Source organism: Eulemur rufifrons, chromosome 11 (assembly GCF_041146395.1).
Source record: "Eulemur rufifrons isolate Redbay chromosome 11, OSU_ERuf_1, whole genome shotgun sequence".
In the NCBI taxonomy this organism is placed as follows: Eukaryota; Metazoa; Chordata; class Mammalia; order Primates; family Lemuridae; genus Eulemur; species Eulemur rufifrons.
The window spans coordinates 8,910,391-8,922,494 of record NC_090993.1 but is presented as its reverse complement, the minus strand read 5'-3'; the positions used below and the strand labels follow the sequence as shown (position 1 = coordinate 8,922,494).

Below are 12,104 nucleotides of genomic sequence, written 5' to 3'. Positions count from 1 at the left end.
GCAGGCCTCTGCCCTCTGACTAAGCCGCTCTTCTCAGCAGGACTCTTCCCGTGAATTAAACCATGGGACTTAATTCCCACTACTGACTTCAGCCCTTATTCATGACATACTTGGTTGAGGGTCTAGTAGTGATCTCTGTCCTGTCTAGGTTATTTTTATATATATGTGTGTGTGTATATATGTACACGTTTATATATAGACAGGAACTGTATATATGTGTATATATATTTTTTAATTTCTCTAGTGCTAGGGGATCAGTGAGACGAGGAATTCCTTCTTTCAGAAGGCAGTTCTGACTATGTATACATAGAAGCAAGAGAAATCAGCTTAGAGTGTGTCATAATTCCACTGTTAAAATAATGAGGGCTTAGTAAGTTAATGCAGAGTAAATGAAGGAGGGGCAAATTATTAGGGCCTTTAAAAAATAGTTTCATTTTATTTTCATGATTGTAATGCATCTAATATGTGGGATTTGAAAAATATAGAATTATATAAAATCACCTGTAATGCCCACCATTAGTTGTTAATTTTTTTCCCTATGAATATATGTATTCTCTTGCTTTCTCATTATAGGTATGTATATGTGTATTTAAAATGGTATAGTGATACATAAGATCTTTCTAAAGAAAATAAAGATTATACTTCTTGAATTCTGTTTTTTGTTTTCACACATTCAGGTATTTTAGCATGTTGCTAAGTTATTCATCAAGATGTGATAGTAAAAATTCAGTTGAGTAAATATTTTAGAATTTATTTAATCAGTTCGTTTTGTTTTGGACTTTGTTTCAGAGTTTTTGCTTTTATAAATAACAATGGGAGGAACATAGTCCTATATATGTTTTTATTTATCCCTTTATTTTAGTATAAATTCGTAGAACTGCAGTGGCTGGATTTCAGTATTTTTAAGGTTCTTCCTATAGATTGAGATAGGTTTCAAAGTGTGAAAGTTTCAAAGTGTGTTTCAAAGTGAAAGTTTCAAAGTGTGAAAGTTTCAAAGTGAAAGTTTCAAAGTGTGAAAGTGTATATCCATGTATCCCTGGATTGATACCGAGTGTATCCACATGCTAAATTCTTTGGCACTTTGGTAGGTGAAACACGTTATTTGGTGATTTTTATTTGCATTTCTCTGATCACTGGTGTTTTTGAACATTTTTTCATGTTTCTTTGTAGTATTTCTTTTGTGAATTCTGTCCTTTCCTCCATTTCCTTTTGAGGTATTTTGAGTTTTTTTCCTACTTGATTTGTAAGTGCTCTTTTTATGTAAAGGATATTTTCAAGTTGTTATATTTGTTGCAAATAATTTTTCTTAGTTTCTTTTTTTAATTTAGCTCTGCTTACTTAAATAGGTAACTAATTTACACGATTTGAAGATTAAAACTATTGGTCAGAAGTGTCTCATTTCCATCTTGCTCTTCTACTCTGCCCTGCCTCTCATCCCGTCCCACCCCTGTCCCTAAACAAAGGGTAGCTTTTGATGTAGACGCTGCTTACCACCTTTCAAATTTAATTAAAAATATATTCTAGTGATTTTTTTTTTTATATCTATAGGTAGGGACTTCATTTCTTTTTTGTTTGCTTGCATTGTATTCCATTGGGTGGTTGTACTTTTTTTTTTGGAGACAGGGTCTCGACCTGTTGCCCAGACTAGAGTGCAGTGGCATCATCATACCTCACTGCAACCTCCAACTCCTGGGCTCAAGCCATCCTCCTGCCTCAGCCTCCCAAGTAGCTGGGGCTGCAGGTATGCGCCACCATGCCCGACTAATTTTTTTTTTCTATTTTTAGTTGTCCAGCTAATTTCTTTATATTTTTTTAGTAGAGGCGGGATCTCACTCTTGCTCAGGCTGGTCTCGAACTCCTGAGCTCAAGCAATCCACCCACCTCGGCCTCTCAGGGTGCTAGGATTACAGGCGTGAGCCACCACGCCCGGCCTAAATTTCTTCAGATGGCCAATAAATGTGTTCTTAAATTTTGTTTTCTGCATTTTTTTTTCAGATATTCAATCTTGTTTATTCAAGTATCCAAATAAGGCCTAGTCATTGCAGTTGATAGGTGTAGGTTTTAAATTGTGGACTTTAATCCATCTGGAATTTATTTTGTTGTTGGTGTGAGCTGTGAGGTTTAAAAGAGAAAGTTTATGTAAAAATGCTTCTGATTATATTAGCCTGTGTCTTCTACGACTACTGTCCCATCCCTACCCTCTGCCGCCATCTGAGTAGCCAGGTATTTGCCAGTTGTTAAGAAGCCAGCTCTTGGATTTCCTTATTTGTCCCACTAAATTTTTCAGTTCTGTAATTATGTCTGCTTTCACCTGTTTCCTTCTTTTACTTTCCTTTAGTTTGCTTTTCTCCTGATGTCTTGATTTCCTTTACTGAGAACTACTTAGTGCCTACCTGCCACACTTAGGCACCGTGCCAAGGGTTGCGAATACAGTGGTCAGCAAGGGAAGCATCAGCTGTCCCCAGGAAGCTTACAGTCGGGGCTTCATAGCTTAACCCCAATTTCAATTCTTTTTGTTTGTTTAAGGATGAAAGCATATATATATATAAAATATATAAAATCTTAGTGTAGATTTAGTTATGTCCTATAATTTTTGTTATGTAGTGTTCACATTATGTAAATGTCTTATGCTGAATCACGTAAATCATTGTTCAGTCATTTTTAGCCTATAGAAATGGCATTTTCATATAGCTCAGCCTAAATAATGTTTTAGTTAATAGACTTTATTTTTGGAGCAGTTTTAGGCTTATAGAAAAATTAAGCAAAAAGTACAGAGTTCCCACATACCCTCTTACCACTCCCTCCATCCCTACAATTTCCCCTGTTGTTAACAATTTGTGTTAGTGTGGTATGTTAGTTACAACTGATGATCCCATGTTGATACGTTGTTATTAACTAATGTTCTTAGTTTACATTAGGGTTCACTATTTGTGTTGTACATTCCATGGGCTTTGGCAAACGTACGGTGCATTACAGTATCGAACAGAATAGTTTCACTGCCCAGAAATCTGTGCTCTGCCTATTCTGACCCTTTCCCCCTAAATCCTGGAAACCGCTCCTCCTCTTACTATCTTCATAGTTTTGCCTTTTCCAGAATGTCATATAGTTGGAATCATATAGCATGTAGCCTTTTCAGATTGGCTTCCTTCACTTAGTAATATGCATTTAAGTTTCCTCCCTGTCTTCTCATGGTTTGATACCTTATTTCTTTTTAGCATTGAATAATATCCCGTTGTCTGGGTGTACCACAGTTGTTTACACATTCACTTACTGAAGGACATCTTGGTTCCTTCCAAGTTTTGGCTAATTAGAAACAAGGCTAATGCTGTAAACATCTGTGTACAGGTTTTGTGTGGATATGACTTTTCAACTCATTTGGATAAATATCAAAGAGTGTCATTGCTAGATTGTATGATAACAGTAGGTTTCATTTTTTAAGAAACTGCTGAACTGTCTTCATTTTTTAAGAAACTGCTGAACGAATGCTGTACTGTTGTTCTGTAGCAATGAGTGAGTGCTCCACAGTCTCGTCAGCCTTTGGTGTTATCAGCATTCTGGATTTTAGCCATTCCAGTAGGTGTGTAGTGGTATCTTCTTGTTTTAATTTACCATTCCCTGGTGATACATGATATTGAGCATCTTTTTATATGCTATTTACCATCTCTATGTCTTTGAGGAAGGTGTCTGCACATTTTTTCATCAGGTTATATGTTTTCTTACTCAGAAGTTTTAAAAGTTCTTTGTATGTTTTGGATACCAATCCTTTATTAGATATGTGTTTGCAATTATTTCTCCCAGTCTGTGGCTTGTCTTCTCATTCTCTTGATATGTCCAAATAGATTTTTGAGATTTGTATTTTAGGAGAATCAAGCAATCTTACCTACCAGAGACTACGTAGATGCCATACCATAAGTCTGATGTGAAAACTCTTTGAAGGGAAAATATTCTGAATTTTGTGACAGATTTGATAGAGGGAAAGAAAGAATCAAATAGGCATTTGAGTTTGCTCGTCAGAAATAATTTTTGTGTAACAGAATCATGCCTAGGGAAATACAAGGTTTGGAAAGCCTCACATATTTTATAGCACTAATTAGGAAACTTAGGTCCAGCCAGTTTTAGAGGAATGTAAAGAAAAGTATATACTGTTAAAAGAATAAATATTGGCTGACCTTACTGTTAGAATATATTTTAAGATTATCTAACTTGATAAAGACCTACACAGAACTTCTGTTAGCATTATTGACTACTCATTCATTGTATGTATGGGGTATCTTTTCGTAACTACTAATTCATTAATTCAGTCATTTATCAGTTTTGTCTGTGGTCAAGTGATGTTTTATTCTTTTGCCTCTTTAGAGGTAATCTTGGATGACCTTAATAGATGGAAAAAATATTTTTAGAAAGACTAATTTCATAATTATTTTCTTCAGATTTAAGCTCATTTATTGAATTTGTTAATTAAGATAGCTATTGTAAAAAGGAAATTGAGAACATATTTAGATTTTTAAAACAAAAATTCATAATTACATGTGATCAAAGATTAAGGGTGAAATTCTGTGACTTATTTTTGCAAATCTTCTAAGAGATGTAATGGAAGAAACTAGGAGAGTTTCTGTTTTGAATTAGTGTACAGTATTTTCTTATGCACATATGGTAGAAGATAAACTTGTGAGAAGGGTAGGAACTTTAATTATAACTTATATTTCAAATTCTACATTCTCTCAAAAATGAAAGTTCTTGTTTTTAATATATGAAGGTGGAAGGAGTTTTAATTTACGGTTATAACTTTATGTAATGTGTTATTTTTCATAGAGATGTTCTTTGGCATACCTCATCAAAATGTGCATTTTATATTAGGTACTTCAGAAATTCTTGCCTATTAATGAAGTTTATGAATTCTTTGAGGGAGAATAGAAAACATACACGCACACACGTTATGTGTGTATATCTCATACAAAATATATGTACACATACATATATATACACATATACACTTTTTTTTTGTCTCTGTGGAACCCAATCACGACAATAAATGGTTTTTGCTTTGTTATATTCAATGATTTAAATTCATTTCATTGCAGAAAAAAGAAAATTAGCTTAGGGAAATTAGAAACCCTTTGTTCAGTTAGGATCTTAAAGTAGTGACTGTCTTCTTTTTCAGCTCTGTGACTGGCTGGGTGCCAACGAAAGCTGTTTTAAGCAACCCCCGGCTTGTAGCCCCGTTGGACTTCATGAGACATCTTTAAATGCTTATGTGAAGACCCTAGTTCAAGAGTACGTTAAGTCGCCTGCTTGGGAAAGTAAGTCTAAAACCATTTTTATGGTTTGATATAACCAAAATATTTTCAAAGGATTTTTAACTAATTTTTCAGATCGAGATTTAGGCTTAACCAAATGTGTGAGGATTTACTGATGCCAAACTTGTGTTTTAGTCAAATGATGTGAATAACCATGTAAAAATACTGTGTCCTAACTTGGACCTTATCTGTTCTAAGACTTGAGGTTTCAAAACTACTTATGTGTTTACAGAAGCTAATAAGTTGCCTGAGTAAGAATTGCACTCAGATAAATTTATTTATTCTACAGTTACCGAGTCCTTATGAGCCGGACACTGCAGATGTGTTTTTGCAGCCTCTGCAGTGGAAGTATGTGTAGGTAGATAGGTTCATCTTTTTCGCATGTTTGTTTTCGTAGTACGAATTGATTATGAGAAACAATTTTAAAGAACAAATCTATGTTTAAAAGGATAGTTTCATTAGTTTTTTCTGTTCACCAGAGATCGCTTCTTTGAGGAAATGTACAAGACAGCATGCAGGAAAACTCTTAGGATTCTTTTTATATTTCTAATGCTCCCTCTTCATTAAAGTCATTAGTGATAATTTGGGAAAATTGCATCTTTGTATTTAACACGTGTTAAGGTTTCCTTGCTTTATCTCAGGCCAAGTCATTTTCATTTACTAATCTCTCTGATCGTGGAATAGATCTTAGGTGATCATATAATTATCCTTCCAAAATACTTGAGTTTTATCCTTCTGGAACATTTCTCTTTTTTGTTTTATTCTATCTATTGTCTGATAAATTTCCTGTGCTGTTACTTGGAAGATTATTTTGTTAGCCTGAAAAAGTAAATAAATTTAGTCCCTACTAAAATAATAAACATAGGCTGGGGTCAGACACAGGTATGGGACGCCATGGCCTTTGTGTCTTTATCCATTCTGCCCACTTGTGGTTACATTTTAGAGAATGCTCCTGTCTCAGCTGAAATGCCGAAATTGCCTCTCACCTGATTACCTTGCATCTACTCCTGCTTCTCCTACAATCTCTTTTTCACACTGCACCTAGAGAAATCTTTTCAAAATACAAATTTCTGTCTTAAAAATTTCTGCTCCCTTCTTTATATATATTCCCGTTAGCCTTCGATAGCTCCCTGTTACCTTTAGAACAGGGACAGAAATCCTCTCGATGGCCTGCAGAGTTTCCTGGTCTCTCCCCTATTTGTTTATGCCACTTCGGTTTTTGGGCTCCCTCTCAGTGTACACAGGGGAGTCCTTCCATTTCCTGGGATGTGACAAGCCCCCTCCTGCCAGAGGACGTCGGATGTGCTCTTCCTTCTATCTGGAAAGTTCTTGTCTGCCCTCATCGATCTCTTTCCTTCTCAGGTGTTCCACTCAGCACCATTGTCATTTCTTTAGGAAAACGTTCTCTTACTCCCCAGACGAGGGCACGTGTTCCTGGTGTGTGCCCTAATAGCAACGTACCTATTCTTTGTAGCCCTCACTGCAGTCAAAATTTTATGTTTACTTGTTTATGTTTTGATTAATGCTTTTCTCCTGTCCTGTAAACTCCATGAGCACAGGAGCTGTTGTGTCCGTAGCATCCAGGTGAGTGCATGGCATATGGCAGGCACACGAAGACTTGTTTTTGTGTGTATTTGAGTATGTATGTAAGATAGTGCACCATGCCGTACCTAGGGTGTTCTACCACATTTCATTTCAGCTGTACTTCCCTAATAATTTAATAGTAATGAGGCATACTCACGTAGCTGTTTTGTTTTTGAAGCATCATCTTTGAAGGATTTTGTTAATGGTTTGCAAACCTTAACTGTTATTATTTAAGCAGGAGAAAACTGCCGTGTGCCCGACTGGTTTGAAGCCAAGCTTGTTGCTCTGATGGTCTTGCTGGCTGTGGATGTGGAAGGAATGAAGACTCAATATAGGTAATTATTTCTATAATTAAAAAGAAAGCTTATTTTCAAAAAAGGCTGATCAGATTTGTGATGTGTTATTCAGACTTTTAATGATTGGTGTAGAGTTGATCACCGGTATTAAAAGAGAGAACGAAAACATTGGCAATATATCAAATGTTTAAAATTAGCAATAAAGAAGAATAAGTGCATATTAGTCCTTCTGGATTGATAAATGTTAAATTAAATTTAACAATTTAATGTTAAATTAGAAGTTAAAAAAACTATATGCAATAATCGCTGGCTTTATAAGCTCATAAGGGCAGTCTTCAAATGGTGGCTGGTTCCTTATTCTTTTTCTTAAGGGCACTGGTTAAATCGGACTAAAACAGTAAACACAGTATTTTCAGGCTTGCAGATACAGTTGAAATTTCTATCATTAGACATTGTTTTCCTTTGGAAAATGAATTTAAGTGTTTTATACAAGTAAATGATATATAACAATAAAAAGTAATGCCTGGTTTTATGTCAGAGTATTAGAAGAATGGGTTGTAAGATTCTAGCATAAGATTAGGTAAAGAAATTTCCTGGCTTTTACCCCTTTGTAAAGTAAGTAATTTTTAAAAAACGGTAATGAAGATAAAAGAATCTCATTTATATTTGGGGGAGTATGAGCAGATCCATTCTCACAAGGTTATAATTACTGCAGTAAGCAGCTTCATTAGGTAGATTAGGTAGGATATCTGCATGACATGTAGTTAATTTGATTTACATCAAATCTCTTTTCTAGACAAACTTTTAGTACTAAAGTTGGTTATAACAGTTTTTCATAAATCTTTAGGGTTTTTGTATTTTTTTAAACGTGTCTTATTTTGTTTATTAACTTATGTTTTGTTTGTTTGTTTGTTTTATTATAGAAGCAGGGTCTCAGCAATTTAATTTACAAATAAATTGGGTATAGGATTTCCTTCCTACTGGTGCGTAGAGTTGAGAGCAGCAATTCTCCTTGTGCTTTCTTCTCTAGTGAATTGCTACGCTCGAGAAAGCACAGACCAGATCAGTCCCTATAGGTGCTGGTGATTTCTGTCGTCCGTAAGAATAACTTTGTCTAATTGAATTCATTAGCTAACCGGTTCCCCCGGATTATAGATGGGAAATAATTTCTTTATGCTTTTGAAATGGTTGATTTGGGCATGTCTTTTAATATCCAGTGAAAAACGGAGAACAGAGAATATACTGAGGATATTCTTAGATCCTCTTCTGGACGCCCTGATGAAGTTTGGCACAAATGCCTACATGTCCTTGCTGAAAACCGACAGATGCCTCCAGCTGCTGTTGAAGTTGTTGCACACTTCCATGGTGAAAGGTGCCAGCACCCAGGATGGTGAGGATAAGTAGTTTCTGTTGGTGTCTTGCTTGGCATGTTGTTGGTATTTAGAATGAGAAGAAATTCCTGGCCTTTTAAAGTAAAAAGAAAACTTTATTTAGGAAATATTTGTGGATTGTCTCCTGGTGGTGCCAGGGATATGGTGGTGAAGGAGCAACTCTGCCCTCTCGGATTTGACATTCTAGTGGTTTACATGCATTGGTGGTTGTTGATGTTAGAATACTGTTTCATTTACCTTTTTTTTTTTTTTTTAAATTTATGCTTGCTCATTGATGTCCAGACCATTGAAAATGATCACTATTTCATATATGTTTAAGCAGAATTCATTTCTAATTGCCACTATGCTAAGTAAGGCCTGAGAATGGCAATAATTTTATAATTATTTTGAAATATGCTAATCTCTGAGCTACCTTTTAAGTAGAAAATACTTCATACAGAAAGTATAGTGGTAGTAGAGAGAAGCATTGAGCTCGCTCTTCTCTCCTTAACTAAGATATAAAATAGAAATTGAAAACCATAGGTATCAGAGATGAGAATATTGATGGGTGAACCTTAATTCCCAATCCTTTCTGACCAATTTCACTTTCGGTCGTAGAAATTTGCTATGTAAACATTCTAGAGAAGCATGGGTATTAGGTTAAACCTGAGAATAATGTTGATAAGGCTAGATTTTAATATATGCCTATGAAATATCCTGATATTTTTAATGGTAGTAGTAGAACCAAATGCCATGAACATAACAGTAACTTTTTATAAGATTTTCAACTCCTGAAGGGCGTACATTTGAATTCATTTGACACGTCTTATTAGCATGCTCAGTGCTTAGTGGAGGACTGTGTGACATGTGCCTTTGAAACGTTGTAGTATTTGATACGAACAAAGGAATGTGTGAAGCCACCAGCAAATCAATGGAAAGTAAAATCTTTTACTAAAAAATTAAAAACTATAACCAATGAATGTGGGAGGACAGAACAGTCCTCTCTCCTATATCCCACACTACTCTCTCTCTGCCTTTTCTTTACCCTGTATGTACTCACCTCCTTACATCTCGAACTTATATTACTAGCATAAAGGAATATATCCTTTCCTCAGATGCAGTCAAGCCCATTAGATTAAAATAAATTTAATTTGAGATTTTCAAGGGAAAGTTAGGCCTTGGGGAACAGGAACAGAGTGGCACCAAGAAAAGCAGCCGCTGCCGGTGCTTCCAGTACCATTGCCCGCCACGGCGGTTCCTCTTAACCACGGCAACACAGGACAGCCCTAGGCAACATAGGACAGCCCTAGGCAACACAGGACAGCCCTAGGCAACACAGGACAGCCCGTTTCACTCCCAGGACACACCCTCCAGTCACCGCCACACCTCTCAATTCAACACCCCGACACAACAACATGCAAACCCGGCGAAAGTTCAACCAGGATGGTGTTTATGGTTTTGATTTCTATTCTATGCCTCGTATAACTGACAGGAGTAAACCGAATCCCAAAAGAAGTGGTGCCAAAATTGGTCAAAAAGCTATTGCAGTCCAAATCATGATGAGCTACTACTCCACACCCATTAGGATGGCTATTATTAAAAACAAAAAACAAACAAAAAAACCCAGAAAATACCAAGTGTTGGCAAGGATGTGGAAAAACTGGAATCCTTGTGCCCTGCTGGCGGGAATATAAAATGGATGCAGCCACTGTGGACAACAGTATGTCAGTTCCTCGAAAAATTACACAGAACCACCACGGGATGCAGCAAGCACACCTGTGGGTATATGTACCCAGGAGAGCTGAAAGCAGTTCACTGACTCCCCTCTTGCATCTCCTTTCTGTGATTAATCTCATCCAGTGAATTTTTAAATTTCAGTTCTTGTACTTCTCAATTATAAAATTTCTATTTGGATTTTCTGTATATCTTCTGTTTCTTTGCTGAGACTGTTTTTCCATTTGCTTCGAGAGTGTCCTTGATTGCTTGTTGAAGCATTTTTATAATAGCTGCTTTAAAGTCTTTGTCAAATTATTCTAACATCTGTGTCATCTCAGCGGTGGTGTCTGTAGGTTGCCTTTTTCATGTGAGCTGAGATTTTCCTGGTTATTCATGTGCCCCGTAATTTTGGATTATATCCTAGCTATTCTGGATATTACGGTATGAGACTCTGGATCTTAAGTCCTGTGGAGAATGTCGGTATTTTTTGTTCAGCAGACAGTCAACCTGTTTAGGTTCGGGCCTCAGATTCTGACCCAGCTTCTGTGGGTGTTGGTTCCACTGTCAGATCTTTTTCCGAATTCTCTTTAGCAGTGCTCTTTGAACCTATGCCACGTGTGTTTCATCCGGTGGCCATGCTGGGACCTGGGCAGTGGCCTCTGTTAGTTCAGTTCTAAAAGTCTGTGTTCCACAGTTTAACGTTGGATCCATGCATGTGCGGCTGGGGGTGAGCCCAGGAGTTTATAAACAGTTTTCTGAGGCTGCTCCTCTCTCTCTCTGGAGTCTCCTCAGTGCTCACTGTCTGCTTCCCCGGACTCATCCTTTTTCATTCTCTGACCAGAAACCCAGGGAAGATTCTGTTGTCCAGTTTGCTGACGGCTCCTGCACCTGGTTCTGATTGAAAAGAGGACCAGAGGGAACAAAATTAGTAAACTCGGTGCGGTTCAGTGTTGCTTCTTTCTGAATGCACCTGCTAAGTTTTACCTTTCAGAGTCTCCAAATAGCTGCTCCATGCATTCTGTCCAGGTTTGATAGCTGTGTTCAGCAATAGAGGGAGGAGTGAGCCTGTTCCATCCTACCCAGAACTGGTACTCCCAAGAGATTTTTAAGATGACAGATTTCTCCATGGTGTGAATCATGATTATATTATTGGGATTCATTTGTGGCAGGTGATTCACCCATGTGCTTAACCCAGTTGTACTTTTACTGACGTATTTTGTACCAAAGCGTTTATTTCTATCGTTTTAGTTGCACCCTTTTTTCCCCACACAGATGAGGTGTTTACTGTGCTTCAGAACTTTGTCATGTCTACTACGGAAAGTGTTTCTGAATTTATTCTCAGAAGACTCACTATGAATGAGCTAAATAGTGTAAGTATTCATTGGAGTAACTTTCATTTCTTTCACTTTCTTCACCAATATTTGAGTGCTTACTGACTGGCAGTCACTGTATTAAGTTAAAAAGCACAATTAAATTTTTCAGGAAGCAGGAAAAAAAACATAGACTCTGGAGTCTCCTAACAATTCCACCTGTTTTTTGTTTTTTGTTTTTGTGGGGTTTTTTGTTTGTTTGTTTGTGTTTTTTTGTTTTGGTTTTCTGTTTTCGTTTTCTGAGACAGGGTCTCCCTCTATTGCCCTGGCTAGAGTGCAATGATGTCATCATAGCTCACTGCAACCTCAGACTCCTGGGCTCAAGTGACCCTCCTGCCTCAGCCTCCCGAGTAGCTGAGACTACAGGCATGCGCCACCACACCTGGCAAATTTTTGTGTCCTTTGCAGAGACCGAGTCTCACTATTGCCCTGGCTAGTCATGGACTCCTGGCCTCAAGTGATCCTCCCACC

General features: G+C 37.1%; 1 protein-coding gene across 1 annotated transcript in view; it reads left to right on the top strand.

The window, feature by feature from the left end:
- Nucleotides 1-12,104, top strand: part of TARBP1 (TAR (HIV-1) RNA binding protein 1) — a 63,646-nt gene that overhangs the window by 17,363 nt on the left and 34,179 nt on the right. The window contains exons 10-13 of the mRNA XM_069484696.1: nt 5,162-5,300; nt 7,117-7,216; nt 8,395-8,567; nt 11,536-11,633. Coding sequence (XP_069340797.1) covers nt 5,162-5,300; nt 7,117-7,216; nt 8,395-8,567; nt 11,536-11,633 — 510 coding nt within the window. The remainder of the gene's footprint in view (nt 1-5,161; nt 5,301-7,116; nt 7,217-8,394; nt 8,568-11,535; nt 11,634-12,104) is intronic.